Source organism: Otolemur garnettii, unplaced genomic scaffold, assembly GCF_000181295.1.
Source record: "Otolemur garnettii isolate 467f Iridium unplaced genomic scaffold, OtoGar3 scaffold00079, whole genome shotgun sequence".
Classification (NCBI taxonomy): Eukaryota; Metazoa; Chordata; class Mammalia; order Primates; family Galagidae; genus Otolemur; species Otolemur garnettii.
Window position 1 is genome coordinate 1,405,335 of NW_003852474.1, and position 24,054 is coordinate 1,429,388.

Genomic DNA, 24,054 nt, shown 5'->3' on the forward strand with positions numbered 1-24,054 from the left:
GGTAAATACTTTAGCCTTTGTGGGCCATGGGATCTCTGTCTCAACAACTCAGCTCTGCCATTATAGACGGTGTGCTCAGAAAGTTGTATGTCTGCTGCAGGTAAACTGTATTTCGTAAAGTAAGTGTCAGGCCACATTTGGCCTATAGGTCGCAGCTTGTCAACTCCTGCAAAATTTTCCCTAAAAGAACATTATAGGATTTTTGATGACATAGCGAGGTGCCCGTTGTGTATTCATTGTGTTCCAAAAGCGCGTTACTTTTGGTGCTCAAAACAGCAGTCAGAATTCTTTTGAGTTCAAAGCTTGTTACCCATAAAGATACCTCTTGTAACTAAAGATGGCATCTTGGTGAATTCCTGCTGCTTGAGGAGTAGGAAGACAGCTCCCAAGGAGGGATAGCTTGGCCCACAGTGAGCTGCTTCAGGACTGCGTGGGATGTGGCTACTATCCCTGCAGCACACTTGTGTCCTCGTGGCTCTTGGGCATGTGAGAAGTGTATCACCTGTCCTCTCCCTCTCTCACCCCAGGCACTGTCATTTGCTCCAAGTTTGACTTGGAGTTTGCCTGGGATGTCTGCAGCTGAAGATGGCCCATAGAATCCCTTTAGTGTTCGCTGGCTCTAGTTTCCAGGAATTTCAAGACCCATGTTTATAGACTGCCTTATGCAAAGGGATTGTGTCCCTCTTTCACAGTCCTCCCCTCTCCTCTGCCTCTCACTCCTCTCTTCCTTCCCAGCCTTTGTGATATGACAGCCTGTTTTTGCTGGGAACTCTCAGTGCAGCATTCAGAAGACTTGGGCAAGCCTGGCTGTCAAGTTGAGTGAAGTGAGATGCAGATTTATGTTGTAGTTCAAGCTCAGTGGCCCACCATGCGCCGTCACAGAGCGTGAGCGCCCTGGCGGCTGACGATGGTGGTGGTCTCTCCCACTCTCCTGAGTGCTGCCGTCAGACCATCACTGCAGACGCAGAACGCCCTGAGGGTGTACTCACTCGGGTCCTAGCACTGGCAGCATGTATAAGGCTGCAGGAAGTCAGCACTGGCTTGCTTTGTAAATGTAGTCCAGCACCAGAAAGTGCTGTGGCAGCACTGGAAGCTGTGGCTCTGCTGGGTGAGAGTGCACTTTGGTCCTCATGACGGTGGCAGCATGAGACTCAGCTCTTACTCTGGCCAGCCTTGGGCTCTCCAAGCCATAAGAAGCCACAGAGGATGAGCCCCTTCCTGCTAGTGTCTTTACCTGCTCCAAGGGAGTCACCTTCAAAATATTTTGGAACCTTTGAGAGACTGGCTGCATAAACCTGGTCACTTGCAAAGACTGTGAAAAGATAGAAAATGTCTAAATATAACTTCCTTGATTCAGCATCCCCTGTGATTGAATGGGGTATCTCCAGGGTGATTTTCCTAGCCAAAACTTCATTCTCAATCAATAGTAAATTATTTGAAAGACACGTGTATGGATATCTTAACTTTATTGGTGTTGTCTAATTAGCTTCAGGTATTGAAAGATTTGCTTTAATATTTTTTCCTAGATTATGTGATTCTACAGAGAAAAAAAGTAAGCTTGTCACTTATGTGCCCTTAGATTCTCATGACGCAGTTTTGAGATTTAACTCTGCTCCTACGCGTGGGTATGAGAAAGATGTTGGAAATAAAACCACCGTGCGCATCATTAATTCCCAGGTAAGGCGGATGGAGTGTTCTCACAAAAGTACGCTTCGTAGGTTTGGCTGGATAAGTGAGAAGTGGCCTGGTGACCCAGGGCCACAGCACTTGCTTATTTCTCTGGGTCTTGTAATTATCCATACTAAAAAGGAAGAGTGCAGAGGAACGGGAGTTTAGATGTGATGTGCATAGGAAGAAATGAATAAATTTAAGAGGAAAAAACAGAGTAGAAATGAAAATATACATACGCGTATTTATAATTCGAGATGTGGCACGTTGCCTTTTATGAACTGAGAAAAGTTAAACGTAGCAAAATCCTGGTGATAAGGAAGGCAGGGGACAGTGGAGGGGAGACAAGCATAAAATCTGAGGGGCCACAGGACATCTTTGAAACTTCACTTGGTTATTTGGAAATTTTATTTTATTTTATTTTATTTTAATTCATTTCATTTTCAATGTAACAAAGAGAAATTTTACTTAGGAAGAACAAAAAGTTTAGAGCACTTCCAAAGAGAGCTGGAAGTGGGTCCCTCTCACGAAGGAGTAGAGGTGAGAGAGATCAGTTGTTTCAAAAATTTAAAAATGAAAAGACATTTCATTAGCAATGAAAACGCCTCTTCGTATTCTTAAGATGAATGTCTTCCAAATTTATAGGAAAATTATTCTCAGAACAAACCTCAACGATCTCTAGAGTTTCGAAAATAAGAAGGAAGAAAATGAGGCTCTGAGTGATTGCTGATGAGTTGCTCACAGCACAGCCTAGAGATTAGCCTGTGCATGGTTCAGTGGGCCAGGCACCTCTGCGGGGTAAGGAACCATCACCGTGTTTCCTTAATTCATGGATGCTGTCCACTCTGAGACCCACCATTCACTTAATAACAGCCTCTCAGGTGGAAATAAACTCCGCCGAATTAAATCACATATCACCCTAAAAAGTCTGAAGGAACAAAGTAAGTCATGAGAAAGGTAAAAAATCATGTCTTAAAACCGAGGAAAACAATATGTTGTTTTTTTCCCTGAAATTACATTGAAAAAGATGATTGTCAGGTGAGATTGAAGGATTCCTCCAGAACCAGGTAGAGTTGCAGAGGGAGGACTGCAGCCAAATGAGTTATCAGGACTAGAGACTCCTAAAAACTCATTTCACCCATAGCCCAGCTCTCTCCAAGTCCCATGGGAAGGCAGCTGCAGGGGAGACCTGGGCCTGAACCAGCTCAGGAGTTACACCCCCAGGGGCTGCCCCTGCGCAGGCTGTGTGAGAGCACAATGCCGGCTAGAACAGAGGAACTTGTACCTCCTGTCCCCAGACATCCTCGAGGTGCTTCAGCCTGCAGAGTCAGCCTTTCTCCTTCCGCCAGAGGAAGATACAAAATCTGAGCCATTTTTCTCTTGCTCTCATTCTTCTTTTTAATTTTCACCTTTTAAAAAAATATATATATAATTTTAAAGAACCAGATACTGGTTTCAAGATGGTTTCTCTGTGTGATTGCAGATTCTGACCAACCCCAACCACCACTTCATTGACAGTCCATTGTATAAAGATGTTATTTTGGTGGCCTGGGACCCTGCTCCTTACTCCTCAAATCTTAACCTGGTAAGTATTTTCTTGGGTGTCCATCCCAGTAACCAGTTGTTTAATTATGGGAGCAAGTCAAGAATTAAGCTAGGCGACAGAATGAACTTGACCATGGGCACAAAGTGAATATAACATTTGTAACATGTCTGTGTGCACCATTTTGATACCCAGTTATGGTAGCACCCTAGGTGGGCATCCGCTATCTAATGCCAGAGTGCTTTTGTTCTGGTGGATTAGGAGAACAAATGTAGAACATCTAAGTGTGTGGACTGATTAAACTCAGAACTGTTCCATTGTGATAGGGTTACATTACTTTCCCAGTAGTTGCAAGACTTACTGAAATAAGTTGGAAGTGGTTAGAAGAGAATCTAAACATTGGGAATCCACACTCATTGGTTATTTAAATGGGGCCTTTTCCTGAGTCTGTTTTTCATTGGCTTCTGCTTCCAAATTTGTTTAATTTTGTGCAATAGAACTGAAACAAGTTTGCTGCTAGCTATCAAAATAAAAGCAGGTTATATTGGGGACATTCTGGTAAATCATTGCCTGTCTAAATAAACAGCTAGCTACTTTTGAGTAATCCTTGTATGGAAAGCCAGCATACTTGTTTTTTAATGAGGAGAGGGAAGGATGGGTTTTATTGAGCCTAGTAAGAGATGCTGTCAGTTGAGCAGGTGAGCATCTTTCACTTGTCTTGTCATGAACAGAGAGGAGCCAGCCTTTATAAGGTGAATGTGTAATGATGCAAATCCTTAAGATAAATGTGGGGGACATGTCTTTGTTCCTTTGCTCCTCCTAGAGGTAAATTTCCACAAGAGAGCTATCTAAGATAGAATGGGGTCCCCCAGAAGGAGGGTCTGGCCACTGTTCATCTTGATACTGAGGCTGGACATTTACCTAGCATAATTCCTGACTGGTTCATAACCAAAGGTACAAATCAAAATCACCTGGAGAATATTTTTCAAAATCTGTCTGTTAAAAAAGCCCCATTTCCAAAAATGAAGGCAATATATAGCTTCAGTGTGTGTATTTTGAGAAAGCTCTCCAGTTGATTCTCACATATACTCTCCACTGAGAACCACACATCAGATGGCTCTTTGACCTTTTCAACTTCCTTCCTGCCCAGGCTTCCCTGGTTTTAAGTTCTGGCAGCTTTCTTATTCTTTATGAACAGACTGAGAAGCTTCTAGCTATTAGATTTTGTTCCTTCCTCTGTTGGAAGCATCCAGTCCCAGGGCATAGAGTTGGCCACCCAACAGTGCTGAAATCCAAGCACAAAAGCCCCATTCTGTGAGGCCTGTGCGGCTCTGTGAGGACCTGAGAAGTCAAAGAGCAAAGGAACGATTCATCTGCTGGTCCCACATTTCATCCCTCTTGCTGGTGCTGCCTGGCTTGGGGACTTAGTTTATTCAAGATGATCTGGTACAGTCATTCTCACAGTTCTTACATCCACAGAAACTTTTCATCAGAGGAAAATTACTTGGGATCTTAATGTACATCCACTGTATACCTACCGCATCTGTTTGAAAGGATTGCTGTAAGCTAAGTCTCTTCTCATCCACCCCTCCAAGTACCATGTCATGGCAGCACCAGAGACATTCCTGAAGACTTTTTTTAAATCAAACTTATTGATTTTTTCTATGATAATTTACATAAAATAAATATAAGTGTACATTTTGATGTGTTTTAACAAATTTATATACTCATGCAATTACCATCACAATAAAAAGTGGACCATTTCTATCACCCTATAGAGCTCCTTTGTCAATCCATCCTACTAAGTCTTCCCAGCCCCAGGCCAAGTGGCACTTCCCAGACCCAGCAGCAATGACATACTTTTTGTTACTTTAGATAAAAACTTGGAGAACTCGTTTTTGGAAATATGCTAATCCAGCCCAGGAGTCAGCATACAATAACCAGTGGCCAAAGTTGGCATCCCGCTGTCTTTGTAAATGAAATGTTCTTAGCACCCAGCACACCTGTCCAGTTCATGTTATCTATGGCTGCTTTTGTGCTCCCATGGTGCAGCTGAGAGAGTCATAGAGGCTCTGTGGCCCTTGGCAGAAGAAGCCTGCAAACCCCTGATCTGGTCTATTTCCCTGATTTTACTAAAGCAGAAAGCATTATCCCTGCTGGGGTGGGCACCCTGCTCTGTCTGTGGTCACCCCACATCCCAGTGAGGAGGTGACGGGTCATGAGCTCCCCTCCCTCCAGCCCCAGCTTGCCTGGGTTCTGCCCTGTCTCCTTTCCTCTACTTGATTGTTTTGATTTTTTGTTTTCTTAGTGGTACAAGAAGCCAGATTACAACCTGTTCACTCCATATATCCAGCATCGTCAGAGAAACCCAGACCAGCCATTTTACATTCTTCATCCCAAATTTATATGGCAGCTTTGGGACATTATCCAGGAAAACACTAAGGAGAAGATTCAGCCCAACCCACCATCTTCTGGTTTCATTGGTAGGTGTATGTTAAAAATTGGAATGACTGGGCAGGCGGGCAGGGAGAAGCCTAATATTTAATAAATAAATATGTGTTCATCTTGTGCAGGCTGAGTGTCCCTTATCTGGGGCCAGAAATGGTTTGATATTCTAACTGGCTGAGCATCTCTAATCCAAAAATCAGAAATGGTTCAGTGAGTCTTTCTTTTAAATCTCATGTGGACATTTAAAAAAAATTGGAGCATTTCAGATTTCAGATGTTCAGATTAGAAATGCTCAACCTGTATAGTAAACACAATTAACAGGTGATTTTGGAAGGAAAGTAAATGAATTAAGGAACAAAGAAAAACTCACATAATAAGTTACTCCAAAATTTTAAGGTATTGGAACAAGAATTATTTTATTTTTCCCATGATTTTGTGAAGCAGGGCAGGCCTGGCTGGGTGATTTTTCTTTCTGTTGTACATGGCACTGTGGGGGTCACTTAGTGATATTCAGCTGTGTCATGGGATGGCTTAACCTGCACAACCAGCCCCTTGGCAGGGATAACTAGAGACCTGGCTCCATGGGGACTGTTGCCCATGTGCCTACCCATGGCCTCTCTTAAACAGTGGTTTTAAGATAATTGGACTTCTTAAATTGCAGCTTAGGGATCATAGGGGTGTGCTCCAAAACATGGGAAATAGAAGCTGCCAGTTTTTTAAGCCAGATCCCTGGAGACCTGCACAGCCTCACAGCTATTCTGCTGGTCTGAGCTGGCCAGGGGGCAGAGACATGGACCCCACCTCTTAAGGGGAAGTGAGGGGGACGTGGTAGTCTTTAATTCACCAGCCGATCCTGCTCACATTGCTTATGTGGTACCAGGTCCAGGAGCTGAATTTGTGACCCCAGAGTAGTGTGTTGTTGCAAGATTATTGGTAGGCAGGGCTTCCATGAGATGTGTTCAGGTTTTCCAACCAGAGAGTCCACTAGCTCTAATCCAAAGGTGGATTTTATATAACAAGATAATCACATTTGCCTTACTTTTTTTTTTTTTTCAGACAGGCTTTGATCCTCAGAGTTTTGTGGTTTTATCCCATTTCTTTAACTGTGTTTCAGCTTATCACCTCATTATTTCTTTGCTTTCACCTGAGTAGGGTAGTATTAAAGAAAACCCTAAATTCCCATGGTAATATGAGAGGCCACAGCAGAACCAGGGATATTGGTTTTATTGGTAAAAAATCATAATGTTCTCTGCCCCAATTTCAATGAATTTGCAACCCTGTACCTTCCTTGGGCTACACAGTGAGTCCCCCTGCATAAAGGACAGATTTGGAGCGATAGCACTGGTTTGATTATGGATATAGCACACTGTAAATATCCTGAATTAAGGCTTGCAGATTTTAAAGTGGGCTTATGATATGACATCTTTGATATGACAGCCCACTTTCACATAACAATGTGAAATATTTTCATAAAGAACTCATGAAAAATTCATATTATGACTGCATATTATTTTCCTTAACCATAAGTTTTTTTCTCCCTTTTAATGTCATGCTTTTAATACTCTTTCTTTCCAGATGACTCTTTTGAAATCCTAAGTTCTTTATCTTTTGTATTGTTTCATAGGTTCCTGTTGATTTAGGAAAGAAAGTATAATCTACTTTGTCAGCAAAGGGTAAACAAGATAGAGTAATGCCGAGACAGCACAATAGGATGTGGCAGGAGTTTAATAAAGTCTTTTTCATATTGTCACCTTCTCATGAATTCATGTGGCTAATATTTGATTTCAGCAAAAGTTTTAAAGCACAATGAGGGGACCTGTCAGATATACTTATTATTGATACATGGTTTAAAAAATCAAGTTAGAGAGTCATAGCTGAAAAAAGTATGTTCCCATGTTTATTTTGGAAAAAAAAAAAGTCACGCCACATGTGGCCAGCTTTCTTTTAAAGCAATTTACTACGAATCTGGAGATTTCAGAGGCTGATGATTGTGTTTAAAGATTCTTTGACATGAGGCAAAGAGATGTGGTTTGATGCCATTGCTGGAGTATAGGCTGAGGTTATACAGGTTTGTGTTTGAATTCTCCTCTGCCCCTTCCCAGATTTCTGACTTAATCTTCTGACCCTCAATATCCTCAGATGAGAAGTGGAAATAATAATAAAACCTTTCCAAGAATGAGGTAGCCGGCCAATTTGCAATCGTTACTATTATTTCCTAGTGCTGTTCTGCCCATCATGGTGGCTATTAGCCACATGTGACTACTTAAGTTTCAATTAATTAGAATTAAAGAAGAAGCTCTGAGTAGTGACAGCTACCATATTGGACAGTGCAGATAGAGAGGTTTCCTGGTCCCAGGATGCCGTGTAGGACAGCACTGTTCAGTTTTGCTAATCAAACAGAATGAAGAGCAGCAATTGGATGAGGAACCACTGATTTCCCATTGAGCAAGCTGTGGGTGGGGACAGAAGATGCAACACAGCCATGGTCTGACATCTTTAAATTCATTGGTGGCTCTGGTGGCTCAGTATAGTCAAGTGTGTGAGACCTCGCACCAAGGATGGGCAGAAAATACATCCTGGCTGAGCTCTGCTCAGCAGAACACCAGTGCCCTTTCACTATCCCCAAAGCCACTACAGTAGATGCTACTATAGGCTTTACACCTTCTCTTTTATCATGATCAGAAATCAGATGAGAGCCAGCATCTGTTTTATAATTTATCTGATTTCCTTAAATAGCAGTAAAATTATGTCACCCATATCTGTCTGCCATAAGAATTTTAAAAAATCAATGAATGTATTTCTTTCTGTTATCAAAAAGGTTTTCCAAATGCACCTTCGTGTTCCAAGGTCATGCTGAAAGGTATTGACTTGTTGTCTTAGCACCTCATCGTTTCCAAACACTCTAACCTCTAAGGTCAGCTCCAGCATGAAAGAGCCTATCGATGAGCCATCACCAGGGATTAGAGCATTTTAGTTTGCACCTTCTGGCCTGTGCCCCAGCTGCATGGGTCCACGAGGTGGTCATCATCAGAAAAGAGCTCCCTGGCAACGTCCCAGCCCCCTGTTGTTCTGATCACACAAGGCTACACTGGAGGGGGGGGCCGCACGGAATCATTTCTTTTCCTGATGTGTTCAGTGGATAGATGCACATATCTACACACATGGCTGGTTTTATATTGCCTTTCTTCCACAATCTTTTTGGCTGAAACCTTTACTGATGTGTTCATTCATATGTGAAAAATAGCCTCCCATGCAATTACTTACATTTCTAAACCCACTGCATAAATTTTCCTTATACGTGTTTAGGAATCTGCACATGTGAAATAGAGAGACTCTAAAAGTTGACTATTTTAAGCACAGAAGACATTTCTTTGTATGGAAATGGATCCTGTAGCAGTTAGAAATGTTCCTGATTACCTTAAATGTGGTGCCATTGGCTCTATTCCGAGGCCACGTTATTAGGGCCTGAATTCATCACGTAGGATAAGGTTGGTGAACAAGGAAGGGAAGGCTTATCCATGAAATGATAAACGTCTGTGTGCAAGGCACAGGGCTGGTCCCAGGACATGGTGGTGAGGAAACCAGGCAAGGGTCAGACGTGATAAAATATAAAGTGTGGTAAATACAATGAAGGAAAAGATCAGGCCACATCCAAAGGTGAGCTGTGTCTGTTTGGCCCATCATTGTATCCCTCCTCTTATCCAGATACTTAGTGTCCAACAAACAAAAAAAATAATTATTCGATGATGAATGAATGTTCTAGCTTAGTGGCTCTCAAAGTTTAGCATGCCTCAGAGTCACCCAGAAGATTTCTATATTAATAATCCTTTGCTGAAAAGCAAAACTTAGATACTGAAAAGAACAGCAAGCTTTAATTATTTCACTCAATTTCTGTGGGTCAGGAAATCTGGGAGCAGACTGGCCTGATGATTATGGCTCATGGTTTCTTGTGAAGTTATAGTTGAGCCATCTGGATCAGGCTGGATGATCTATTTCTGCAATGGCTCCCTCACATGACTGTGGGCAGGAAGCCTCAGTCCCTCACCACATGAGCCTTGCTGTAGAGCTGCTTGGGTACCCTCACAACATGGAAGCTGGCTTCCTGAGAACAAAGAATCTGAGAGAGTATAAAGAGGAAGCCCCATGTTTCTATGGTGTCATGAACTATCACATTTGCTACATTTTATTTGGTACACAAGTCAGCACCATTGTTACAGGAGGGAATTACACAAAGACAAGAGTAACAGGTGGAAATCACTGGGACCCATTGGAAACTGCCCACCCCAGAGTTTCTTAGTAGGTGGAGGTGATCGGAGACTGTTTTGCATTTCTAACAAATGTTCAAGTGAGGCGGATAGCGCTGATCCTGGGAACTAAACTTTGAGACCAGTTTTTAAGCCTTTTAGAATCTTAAAGTTAGAATTTTTGAAATCAAGTCTACAGATTCTGTACTGATAGAGATTGTATTGATACTAGCACAGGGATATGCATTTGGCTCAGTGGAAGTCCACAAGATTCTTTAATAACTACTAATCACTTTCTGCATTTTGCCATGTATAGTGGACACTTTTTACCCATATTTTTGAGGGGAAAATAAGAATGTGCATTACACATGAGTAGTACCGCCCGAGAGTGGGGGAGCCCAGTGACCCTCCTGAGGCCACTGTACCCTCCCTATTACCTAGGTTCACCAGGCATATGGGATTCTAGTCTAGGAGGATCTGGACTGTAGTGGATCCCACTGAACACTGCAACTAGGGGAGAGGGGAGTGGTGGCGGGGCTGCTGAGGTGGGCTGCTATCACAAGGGGCAAGAACCAAGGCCCAAGGCCCAGTCATGCACAGGGGACTGGGAGCCCTGTGCAGACCCCGGGACCCACCTGGCTGCCTGTAGGCTGAACAGCCTCAGAAGCTCCTCCCTTGTCAGCCGCGCAGAGCAGGCAGCCACAGGAGGGTGGTGTGATGACAGGAATGTTTGCCAGGGGAGCATCAGCCCTTCTCAGACATGTCTCTCCTGGCTAAGAGCCAGCTACATTCTTAAGGGGTGTTTTCCTGAAAGTTTGGGCCAGAAATGTGGCTGTACATTATACATGGGAGAACATTACACAGGGCAAAATATGGTACTTATTGCAAGGTTGAAGCACAGTGAAATAACTATTTTATTTGTGTTTAGTTAAAGCAATATAACTTATTATTACTAAAAATAAAACTTCTTTATCTTTGTGTTTTGAAATACTGTAACATTAAATCCTATATTTCAGCATTATTGGATTTTTAACTACAAATACCATTATTCTTTTTGTTTCTCTGGAAGACATTGCTATAAAATTGGCTCCCATTACTAATAAAGTCATTTTATGTCCTTAAAGCTTCTTGTGAAATGACATGTGTAATAGCTGACTGGAAACATTGGTCTTGAAAGTTCATTTTTGTTTGCTTCTACAAAGTTGGGACCCAGATTCTTAGACATACCGATGAGTGGGGTATAAATTTGGAAACCAACAAACCAAGTTGTGACTCAGTCTTTTCAGAAAACCATCATCTCTGTAACATTTGGGCAGATGATTAGGTGCAATGACTGGATGTTTCTTTTCCAAATTTGTAAAGTTGAAATTCTGACCCCAAAGGTGATGCAGAGGTCGGAGGACCACTGGGAGTGGTCAGGTCATGAGGGCAGAACTGTCTCATGGATCAGATTAGAGCCCTTAGAGAGGACATCCCAGACAGCTCATTTGCCTCTTCTACCAGAAGGACAAACCAAAAACACAGCCATCAGTGAACTAGGAAGTGGGCCCTCACTGGATGCTGAATCAGCTGATGCCTTGACCTTGGACTTTCCAACCTCTAAAACTGTGAGAAATAAATTTCTGTTGTTTATAAGCCACCCTCTTTATGGTTTTTGTTGCAGCAGCCAGAACGGAATAAGACATTCAGCCAGTCACTTTCTCTCAAAAAGCATAACACTGGCTCTTGCCTATAATCCTAGTACTCTGGGAGGCCAAGAAAGGTAGATTGCTTGAGCTCAGAAGTTCAAGACCAGCCCAAGCAACAGGAATTCAAGACCAGCCTGAGCAAGAGTGAGATCCCATCTCTACTAAAAATAGAAAAACTAGCTGGGCATTGTGGAGGGCGCCTCTAGTCCCTACTACTTGGGAAGTTGAGACAGGAGAATCACTTGAGCCTAGGAGTTTGAGGTTGCTGTGAGCTATGATGCCTGGGCACTCTATCCAAGGCAACAGAGTGACACTTAGTCTTAGGAAAAAAAAAGAAAAAGAAGCACACACCCTTTCGAAGCACACACCCTTTCTGTACCTTTGTTAGCAACCCCTAGCCCTGCACCAACAGCCTCCTTGGTGGCTCACAAATCACATGTCTTGCCTTGTTGGGTTAGGAGATGGGTGTGTGTGTGTGTTTTCTGCTGGGAAAAGGAAAGCAAGAAATATTGAAGGGAAGAAACATGTAGATGCTATTTCTGTTTAGTGCAGCAGGCCGAGTATTCCTTGGTTAGTGAGCTTGGAGATAGTGCAGCATCAGAAATTTCCCATGAAATTCCAGTGCCCTGTGGGCAGGGCTGAGCCTTTTCTTCCCCACTGCAGGATCTGTGTATTTTCATTCCCACAGAGAAGGAAATCAGATTTCCTGGTAAAATCAGATTTGGACAGAAATACTTAGTTTGCAACTAAATAAATTCTTTTGTCTGCAAATAATAAGGCTTCCTGTTCTGCTTAAAGAGAAAGAACAGTGAGTTTAGTATTTGAGGAACACATTGACCTGACATTAAAGCAAACTTCAAGAAGCTCTTTAAGAAAAGTCATTATATCATTGGAAAAACATCTGATTTCAGAAGTTTCCAGTTTGTGTTCATAGAGAATTTATCAAAGATAATAATTGAATAGGTTTTCATTATGATAACCGAATTAGATAACACATAAACAATTATACTATTGATATATACATTTTAACATTAAATGAATTCAACTATACTTTCATTACAAGCTTAATTTAATCTTTAACAAGATTCCTAGTATAGTTTTAATACCTATAATGTATATGAAGTTAGTCCTCTCAAATTTCTAAATGAATATTTTAAAATCATGTTTTCTTCATTTTTAACATAGATTCCTATTATGACTGAGTAACTCCCCCTCACAAAATACTCTGAGGAGTCATTATTAAAGTGTTGACTATTTGCTGCAATTAAATATGAACACCTTATTCAGAGTTGCCTATTACTTATTGATAATCACTTTTCAAAACATTTAAAATAACTGCAAATACGTTTTGACTTTTGGTAACAAGGTCATTCCTTGTAAATCAGTAGGAGCTTGACTAGCTTTTTAAGAAATCCCATTTTATTAATAAATGCAAAGCTAAGGAGGGTTAGAGGCATTATTCGTCTTCACATAGATCATATGCCCAAAGCTTTCCTTAGCCAAACCTAAAGGAAGGGAATGATTCTGTCTTTATTCATTAGCTTTCCTTTGTAGCTCTTTTTGAGATGTGTCCTAGAACTTTGAAGGGCTTATAAAAAGAAGGAAAATAACCAAATGTTTAAACATTTTTTAAAACACCAAATAATTTCCCCCTTCCCTGCTTCCTGGTACTGTTGTACTGATTTTATTTTAGTGTATACACTTCCAAATCTTGACCATCTCTAGAACTTAACATTTGGTAATGAAGGAGCCTCCCTCAATGCCGAATGAATGAGCAAATGAATGAATGGGAGGCTGTGATGTGTGTCATCTTACAGACTTTCATCTTTAATTTAACTGGTCTCACATGAGGGAGAGGGCCACCCCCACCCCTACCTGGCACTTCACTTTACATGTGCAAGGTAGTTGAGAGGTTGGGCTCTGCAGAGACCAGAATCGAATCTTGGCCTCACCACTCAACTAACTGTATGATGTTGAGTGAATTACTCAACATGTCTAAACCCCAGTTCGTTCTTCTCTAAAATGAAGACAGCAATAGTATCTATAACTTGGAATTATCATTTGCTTAAGCACAATAACTAATGTTTACTATTTATTGTTATTGTGACATGCCTTAGCTAAAACTTTACACTAGATCAAGTAAGTCCATACTCCCAAATAGAAAAGAACTATTTTTTCATTAAGATCTGTAATCATGGTGAAAGTAGGCTTTTATTTTCTTTGATATTACAGAGATCATATGATTGCTTCAAATAGGTTTACCATAATTTATGCCTTTCTTTACTTGAATATTTTGGTTGTGTTAGAGTATTAGATGTTATCATACAATCATGTTAGTGACTCATTACCATATTCATGTACTAATACAAACTGTAGTGTGTTCTGTATGTGACTATATAGACTTTTCTTTCCTTTAAACTATTTCTTTCCCAGGAGTGTTAGTGCCAGTGCAGAGGGCACAACGTTTTGATGTGTCTTGATAAGAGCTGACGTAGTGCTTTCCCAGTGATTAACCTGGTTGAGTTTCTCGTTAGACTCCACGTTTGTCCTCACAGTTCACAGAAAGAGGCACACTAGTAGATGTAAGAGGGATGAATTACTTTTACTTCTTCTTCAGAGAAGCAGTAAAGGGATTTGCACACGTGTTATTGGGCTGCACATGTATTTTTTTTTTAATTAAAACGATGTGACATTGATCTAGGTAATTTCAAAGATGCATAAGAATTCCTTTCTTCAGAACAGCTTCATTTCATTAAGTTCCTTACTGAGCTCAGCCCATAGGGAGCTCCTGGTTCAAATACGAGGAAAATTTCTCTCTTTTATCCCTAGTTGGCTACTAGAGATTTTATCTTGTTATTTGGTGCAGTGAAGTCATTTTACTGTGCCATGGCCTAACTGAAAATGAGGAACTTCCAATAATTTACTTGGAATCCCACAATTTCCATTTTGCCCTTGTAACTACAGATATTTTTATAGAAGGTGAGTGACATCACCTGGACCGCTTTGCCACCTACATGCCGCAGGGCAGCCAGGCAAGTCTGGAGCGCCAGCCTCCCCAGCCTGGCTCCCAGCCTGGGCACTGGCAGGCCTTCCAGCTGGTGGTCCAGTCCAACACACACACAGACATGGAACTTGTGTATCATGGTCCATTGCCAGTTCTTTCAACTGCTGGAACCACCAACACCTCCACTCTCCCTTTTGTTAAAGGCAGCCACTATGGATAGTACTATAGCTATCATTTCTGAAATTCAAAGATGCAAATGCTATAATTTCAGGCTATTTAATATGTGTGCAAGAATGATAGGCTTGAAACCAGGTCATAACTTCATTTCTTTTCCATTTTATATTGCATTTCAGGATCTAATTTTCCAACATATCATCCAGACTCAGAACGTTAACATAAAATAATAAGCCACTTAACATCCATATTTGTCATGTGTAAAATGTGTCACAGTTTTGTATTTTTAGAAATGACTCTTTTCATTTACCTGTAAACAATGAATTGTGAATGTGTTTTAGCAACAAATAATGCAATATAAGTGAGCTAAAAATAGGCCTTCTAGTATTATTCTTGGATTATATTATTTTATCTAATGTGCAGAGGCTTCTTAAATTGCATCAAGATCAGATTTCCGAACCATCTTTTAATTAAAAATATTTTCTGGAAATGCCACTTGAAAAGCCACTTTCTCTTTTTAAGAAATCTTAAGGGTAGCTCTCCTAATTTTCCATTTTACCAGTGAATTTATGGAGAGACCACAAAGCAGCTGCTAGATTTCCCTTAGCCTGGCATATTTAATAAACTTAGCCTTTCCCCTCATTCAGAGAAATGTATTACACTGTTCTATTCTCAGATTCCTAGTTTACCTCACAGATGAATTATGTCCAAGTGTTTATGATTGATTTTAGCTGGTGGATTTTTTTCTTGTGGCTTGCATGAAGTTCTGTTTTATACCATAGCACATCTTGCTGTTTAATGAAAGGATATTGTTGTCAAGGAGCAGACTCTGTTATTCCTGATGATTTTGGATGTTATTTTAAATATTCTCTCAGGTGAAAAGGAAGCTAGTTTTGGTGTAAATACAATTAAGCTAAATGCTAAAAGATTACACTCTATAGACTCTGCCAACACATCAAATGTATCTCTACCTGCAAAGGAAAGATTTATAAAGGAAGCCTCATTGACTTAGAATTTGTGATAATCCTAAACATGAATTAAAGTTTGCATCTTATCCAGGTTTTAGAACAAATAAAAAAAGTGTCCATTCTGCCTGTTACACTGACTCATATCATATGACATTTTATCAAGACCAATTTTTAATTGCTTTGATAATTATCTTACATTATATAGTATTTAAAAATATGCAGTTGGGCAAAAGATCGCCTCTTGAGTCATAATTGCCTGGAAAATACTAACACTTTTTTTCTTCAAATGACTTCCTCACATGGACTCATTTGTAAAAACTGGCTATGTAAGAAACTTAACGTTAATTGAATTCTATTTAAAGATTTAAACAGCTGATCAAATATCAGCTTAGAAAAATATATTAAAAAGTGTCTAAATACTGATGTGCCTATCAAAAAGTCCAGCTTCTTGTGGAAGGCAATAAAACTTTTATTAGTGATGAAAGTAGTTAATTTTTGGTAGTCCATATACAGAAATTACTTAATGTAAAAGTACCAAATGTGATTTAAAAAAAAAAAAGTCATTCTTCACCAAATTACATAGCATTGGGTTATTTGTATTCTTCTTGCATTTTAGGTAATCCCAAGCAGACATCAGAAAGGAAATGAAAAAAAAAAGTCAATAACATTTTTAGCATAACCAGATGTGAATTCCCATGTCAGTCTGGCATGGAGAAATGATTATGAAGTGATGTGATATTCTGGGTTCATGCCTGGATGGTATCAGTGCAGAAAAGACAGCATGGCAGGTTTGAGTACTTACCCTTAGAAGGCTGCTTACAAAGTTGGCTCTTAGCTGGTGGTGTCTGGGAACTTGGATTTGGGAAGTTTCCCACCCTTCTAACTGATAAGAGTGGCTCAGTGGTCTGTACTGTTTCTACAAGAAACATGATTTATATTTGATACTTGCTTTCCTTCTGGGAGCCCAGAATTTTGGTACATGCCAGGCATGGACTGCTTACAATACCAGTTCTCAATAAAAACTCTAAGTACTGAGTCACTAGAGTCTCTAACAAGCTTCACTGCTTGGCAACATTTCACATGTTGTTATCTTAATTTCTGGCTGCTGTCACATACCATAGACCAGGTAGCTTAATCACTAGAAGTATATCTCATGGTTCTAGAGGCTAGGAAGTCAAAGACTGGTTGGCCAGTTTGGTTCCTGGTGAGGGCTCTCTTCCTGGTTCAGGAATGGCCGCCTTCTTGCTCTGTCCACCCACAGCGGTGGTATAGAGAGAAATCATCTCTGCAACATCTTTTCTTGTAAAGGCCTGTGTCCCATTCACAAGGTCTCCACTCTCATAACCTAATGATGTCCCCAAAGGCTCGCGTTCTGTACCATCACTTTAAAGATTGGGATCTCAACATGTGCATGGGGGCAGAGAGAGTCATTTAGTCCGTAATGGCTCATTGCTGTCGGAATTAAGTTTCTGTGTGACTCCCCTAAGATAGAACTCCAGAAGCTTGCTCCTGATATTCTCAGGCTTTCCTTGTACACTTGTTCCTTGTGCTAATTTTGCTTTGTGTCTCCTTCATCATAAATCCTAGTCATGAGTACAACTATAAGCGGCATTTGGTGAGTCTTCCTCCCAAGTCACTGAACCTAGGAGTGTGCTCCTAGGGGTGTGCTCCTGCCACAGTACTTGATTGGTGGGTATTTGGGGAATATCTGAAAGCCACGTGCTATTGGTATTTATGTCATTATGGAGGACAAGGCTCAGTGTCAGAAGGTTGCAGAAGAGATCTGATAGTAGTGTGCATATTTCTCAGTCCAACATTTAGAATACATTCTTCAAGTCATCCTAAGAATGGTCTGGTCATAGACTTTCTATCTGTTTTTTAAAGATGAGATTTTTAGTTTTGCTTAACTCAGCTTTTTTTTTGAAGAAAGTTTCTGTAAGTCCCTAATGATTAGTACTGTGCCCAGCTTGATGAACATTGGATTTAGTTGGAGAGTCACCTCCAGCAGCGCTTGAAGACTCTCTTGCTCCCCAGTTTTGTTCCAGCCTGCTGCCTACAGCATTTGCTCCCCACATACGCTCTTCTCCAACACACATACTTGTAAGAGCTGTATAAGAACTTATAGACCTCAAATTTACCCTTTAAGTTTTTATATAGAGCTAAGGACTATTAACAGCTCTTGGGAAAACTGATGTGTAGATTTAACCGTATTTAATGATAATGATTTGTTTATTGTGCAGTATTATACTGAATCCGAACTCAAGTTTATGCAATTTTTATTTCTTATTAAAATAAAATGCAAAGTTTGCATATGCCAAATGAATTGATCATGCTGCCTTAGGAAAGGTTTAAAATGTTCAAGAATATTCTCCTCCTTTGGTACCATAAATCTCCTTGTCCACCTGTCACATGTATCCAATGGACGGTAAATTAATTTTTTTCCTTTCCCCTTGAAGTTGCCTCTACACCAGATCTCATGTCCACACTATAGCAGCTGTCATTTAAATACTCAGAGCAGATTCTGCTGTTACTTAAACTTTGGAGTCCAGTAGGGAGACTGTGGTTCATAGTTACAGGAAGCCACATACTCACATGAGACTACGAAGAAGATACAGAAATCATTGTTGCTAAGTCTGTCTCTTAGGCAAACATCAGAAGGAGCTGGGCAGATAGTGCAGACAGGCAACCACTCAGTTACCTGAGTAACTATTGCTCTTCACTTTGGACTGTTGCAACTGAAAAATGATTTCTGAAACTCTAGAAGTTATTTTAAAATATAAAGTACTCATAAAAGAAAATGCTAAAAGTGTACCTATTTTACATTTATTGAGAGCATATTTTTTATTTTATGATACAATCTATATTGTACATTTAATGATACATAATTTAAGATATAACAATTAACCAGCAGCAAGAGGAAACATTTTCTATGGAAATATTTCTAGAAAAATTAGTCAGATTCAAGCATCTGCTAGCTTTTTGAGACCAAGAAGATTGCAAGAGAAACAACCTCTGGGTTCTTCTTTCTTTGGTTTGGGGAGAAGTTCAATTCTGGATTAGCTGTCAACTTGCAGAATGTCTCACTTCCTATGAGACAGCTTGGTGATCCATCACCAGGGACTGTTGAAGAACATGTGTGTTATCCCCATCTCAGTGCCAACACTGGTCTAGGAATGTTTATTATTGGTCCACAGCTAGATTAGTGTAGACATTGAAAGTATTTAGATGCTTTATAGCAATGGCCCAGAGCTGTGGCACTCTAATAAGTGATCATTTTTCTAATAGTTTATTGTTACTGTATTTTGCAAAAGTATTGGTCTATGATAGATTATAAATTTTTTTTCTAAATGGCCCTTCACACAGACAGTTTAGGCATTCTTATTAAAAATTCAGATTCCTGGGCAGCACCTGGAATCAAAGGAGTAGGGCACCGTCCCCACATACCGGATGTGGCGGATTCAAACCCAGCCCTGGCCAAAAACTGCAAAAAAAAAAAATCAAATTCCTGGACCTCAGCATAACACGATGGAAACCACATTTCTAGGAAGGAGGGCAAATCCCAGGAACCTGCATTTGAACAAGCTGCAGGGGTCATTCTTTTTTATGCTGAAACTTGAGAACTTGGGCTTTAGCGGGAGGGCCAACTATGTGGTGGCACACTTTTCCTAGGTAGAAGATTGACTTTTGAAAGCCAGTCCAAGGTAAGAGCCAGAGTTGCAAAGGTCACAGCTCAGAGACAGTTGACTCCAGTCCCCACTGACGCTGACATATTATTGGCTCTGGATAGCAGAGAACTGTGGCTTTAGGGTATGTAGTTCCACTGCCAAGTCACAAGATGCCTTTGTGCAAAGGACACTCTGAAGCTACCTCGCTGCCACGTGCAGGAAAAATGTTGTAATAAATATGGTTGCTCCACCATGCCTGTGATGTGAAGGTGCACCCCTTCCAAGGGGCTTCTGTGTGCACAGCCAGTGCAGCAAATACTAGGCCCAGGGCCGGGGAGCTGGCAGTGCTGGGCAATGCCTAGGAACTTGGTCCTTGGTCCTTGGTCCTTGGAAGACATGAAGCCATCTTCAGCTGCACATGGCAGTGAGGTAGCTTCAAGGTGTCCTTTGCACAAAGGATTGTGCAAAAACTTCACCTCCAGAGAACATAAACACCAGAGAATTTACATTTAAAGTTACTGGAGATCAAAGAATCTCATTCTCCTGGGCAGATGGTTTTCTCATTCACAGAGTTGATTCTGTACAGATGCCTTTGTGCAGAAGAGGAACATGTTCATGGAGCAGTAGTTGCTAATCAGGAAGAGGGAGGTTGCATGTTCCCTGCTGGTGCCCGTCCCACACACTGGTATCTGTCCAGCACACCAGTGTCCAGGAGGCCCTGCCTCGTTGTTCTCATTTGGTGCCACCTGAGCCACAGTGGATTTAAGCCAGGCCTGAGGGAAATGTGATAGCCAGGTGGTGAGATCAGACATGGAAATGGGGAGGAAACTGGTTGACCTGGGTGGAAAGTGACAGGAACTGACCAGCTACTTGAGATTTTTGACTATTGCCCTTGAGAACAAATTTAACTTCTTACAATTTGAACTGCACAATTTCCTCTTTGTTAGGAGTGTATATTACTCTCTGCCACAATCCTCTAAAGTCTTCTAAATGGTAGACCATGGCTGTCCCTTCTCCTGTTTCCTTCTACCCCTTGTCCACTAGGAAGCCCCTTGAGCTTCAGGCCTCACATCCTATGGGCAGCCTTTCCAGATCCCCCAGGCCAAATTAGGTCTCTTCCCTCTTCTCTTTTTCTCCCTCTTTTTAAAAATCTCTTCCTACAGAAGGTTGTTTAATTTCCATGCCTTTATGTGGGGTTGAACGTTTTTGTTGGAGATGAGTTCCACCTTTAAAGCCTTGTGGTAAGGTAAGATTTCAATTATTTTGATTCTGTTGAGGTTTGTTTTGTGTCCTATGATATGATCCATTTTGGAGAATGTTCCATGGGCCAATGAGAAGAACATATGTTCTTTAGCTTTGGGATGGGGTGTTCTATATAGGTCTGTCAAGCACAGTTGTTCTAGGGTCACATTTATGTCACTTTCATCTTTGTTTAATTTCTGTTTAGAGGATCTGTCCAGTTCTGTAAGAGAAGTGTTAAAGTTCCCTGCTATTATGGTGTTATGGATATCATATTGCTCAGACTAATTAAGTTCTGTTTTCAGAAATCGGGAAGCATTTAAGTTGGGTGCACAGATATTTAGAATTGAAATGTCTTCTTGTTGTATTGTTCCCTTGACCAATATGAAGTGTCCATCATTGTCTTTTTTTACTGTCATTGCTTTAAATCCACTTGTATGTGAAAATAAGACTGTAACTCCTCTTCTGAATTCCGTTTGCCTGAAAAATTGTCTTCCATCCCTTAACTCTGAGTTTTAATTTGTCATTTGAGGCTAAGCGTGTTTCCTGAACATAGCAAATGAATGGATTGTGATTTTTTTTTAATCTATCAGCCAGTCTATGCCTCTTCAGTGGAGAATTTAAGCCATTAACATTTATTGAAAGAATTGATAATTGTGGTGATGTTCCAGTCATCTTATTCTGTGAAAGTCCACTGCTTATTTTTATCTTTTGCATCATTATGGAAGCTATTTTTTTGTCCTGTAGTTTCTGAGTGCTTACTTTGATGGCAGTCCATTGTGATGGTCAGTGTATAGAACAGGTCTTGTTGTGGAAAATTTTCTCAATGTTTGCATATCAACAAAAGATTTGATTTGTCCATCCACTTTATCTCCTCTCAGTGTCTCTTATACAGAACTTCTCTGCTTTGGGATTTTTATGATCCAAACATGATTAATCAATTGGTTAATATGACTGTCTTCTGGAGATAAATACTGGCTATAACAGAAACTAACTGTGTGGCTTTTTGTTTTTTCATAATATGGCTATCCCTTTCAGAAAAATGGAAGGATAGCATGTTTTTTTTAAAAAGATTCAAGTTAGTGATGGTGATGGTATCAAAGAAAGAAAGTCTATTAGCCTAGATCAAGGATATGATTCAGGCTTTGCGCCTGTGGCTCAAGTGGCTAAGGTACCAGCCGCATACACCTAAGGTGGCGGGTTCAAATCCAGCTTGGGTCCACCAAACAATGATGGTTGCAACCAAAAAATATCTGGGCATTGTGGCAGGTGCCTGTAGTCCCAGCTACTTGGGAAGCGGAGGCAGGAGACTCGCTTGAGCTCAGGAGTTGGAGGTTGCTGTGAGCTGTGATGCCACAGCACACATGTCACCCCAGGGTGACAGCTTGAGGCTCTGTCTCAAAAAAAAAAAAAAAAGGATAAGATTCACATAATCATGATTATCTTTTGTGGCTATTTGAAACATTAAAAAAATAATTAAAAACTTTAATCCTGACATTCAAGTGGGAAAAAAAATTGTTGTTAATAATATTCTTAAACTCTATGTCTCTTGAACTCCATTTCTTTCCATTCAAACAACGAAAGTATTTTTATAATAACTTTTCCATTGTACAGTTCCATTTTACAACTTTTCAAGCAATTGTTATATAGTCAGTTTACAATCAAGCAACTGTCGTATAATCAACTTTTTATATTATGTTTCTTTGGAACACAACAGTCCTACCACTGCAAACCAGATGGGATATGTATGTCAAATGTGACGCAGGATAGTCTGATTTGGGGATGGCAAATTTGTCCCCATTGTGAGTTCAATGGCTTTCTTTCATTTGTTCCCAGGCCCACATTAAGCAACTGAACCAATGAAAATATAGACCATTACATCCCAGTAGGCCCCCACACCCTATGGACTTCATGCATTCCACTTAGTGGAAGGAAGTTCTAACATTGCATATATAAAGGTAACAAGAAAGTGAGTGCAAAGCAAGTGTCTCCAGCCACAGTCATTCCCCATGACCACCACCCCAGAAAAATGATCATTTACCTTTGGAGTTTTTCACTGGGTTCCAATTATTATCATTTTTTTTATACCAGGAATCCTCATCATGATGTCTATGTGCAGAGAAGTGCATGTGTATGAATACATCCCATCCATCCGGCAGACAGAGCTTTGCCACTACCACGAGCTGTACTACGACGCAGCCTGCACCCTTGGGGCCTATCACCCGCTGCTCTACGAGAAGCTCCTGGTGCAGCGCCTGAACATGGGCACCCAGGGTGACCTGCACCGCAAGGGCAAGGTGGTCCTGCCAGGGTTCCAGGCCATGCGCTGCCCTGCGCCCAGCCCAACTAGTCCACACTCTTAAAAAGGGTCACTTGGGAATCAATGTGCAATAAGGTACTACTGTTGTACTTCACAGTCACAAAAGAATACTTGAAGATATATTTTAGACGATGTAGTTTTGAGTCTTTAAACTGTAATTTAGTGATGGTCTCAAGAATTCTTCTCTTCTTAAGCCATTGAGTATTTATTACTGCTTTGAATATAGAAATGGTATTAAAAAAAAAATAGCTCAAGAGAGATGCCAAAAAAGGATAGTGAGAAAGAAAACAAATGTATAACCATGGATATGATACCTCCAAAAATGTCAGCCTTTTCTTATGCCATGGGTGCCCTCAGCAGAGTGGTTTCAATTACAGGCTTTGGTGATACTCCTGGTCTTATAAAATGCTTTCTATTTGGAAACATCCATCTTGCAGTACAGTATCTACAGCATTATCTAATGCACTGATACATGCATTCATCATTGAATAGATTTTATGATCAACATTTGAAGTATCACTCAGATGCGTTCATTTTAACAGCAAAAAATCCCCGCTTTATGCTATCAGGTGTTTCCCACCATTGCATTCCCCACTTCCGCCTCCCATTGTCCACTGAATGCATTGCTCTCTGTGTACCGAGACAGAATTCTAAACCTGTGAAACATCCTTCTGGTAGGGGGTCCAAGAAAAAGTGAGATCCCTTACTGCATGACAGAGGAGACCCTTTGTTTCCCTGCAATATTCTGTGACATACCCAGGAGCATACGTGTCACAGACGGAGAGGAACACCACTGGCAAGTAATTCCAGACCACGGTGCCGCAGAGGGGCCCTGGTGCTGCCTCCTACCTTTTCACCTGTAGGTCTGCCCCACAGCTCTTGCTGTGACACACAGCCCTGCGGGAGAAGGCAGGGGACACCTTGCTCCTTCTAAACTAGAAGAACTTCACAGCCATCACCCAGTGCTGCTGGGGATGAACACCTCTCCCTTTTATATGGATTTCTTGCAGGTTTTTATCAGCTACTGGGAACTCAACAGTGACTGAATTTTCACTAACTCTTCCTACAGACAAATATTTAGGAAACCAGTCCT

The 24,054-nt window shown here is 40.9% G+C and overlaps 1 protein-coding gene across 2 annotated transcripts in view; it reads left to right on the top strand.

Moving 5' to 3' along the window:
- Window positions 1-23,766, top strand: part of ST6GAL2 (ST6 beta-galactoside alpha-2,6-sialyltransferase 2) — a 71,740-nt gene extending 47,974 nt beyond the window's left edge. For both annotated transcript variants that reach the window (XM_023515792.1, XM_003794308.3), the window contains 4 exons: window positions 1,580-1,677; window positions 3,152-3,253; window positions 5,520-5,694; window positions 22,733-23,766. In XM_023515792.1, the coding sequence (XP_023371560.1) occupies window positions 1,580-1,677; window positions 3,152-3,253; window positions 5,520-5,694; window positions 22,733-23,004 (647 nt within the window). In that variant the 3' untranslated portion in view covers window positions 23,005-23,766. The remainder of the gene's footprint in view (window positions 1-1,579; window positions 1,678-3,151; window positions 3,254-5,519; window positions 5,695-22,732) is intronic.
- The last annotated feature ends 288 nt before the right edge of the window (window positions 23,767-24,054 follow it).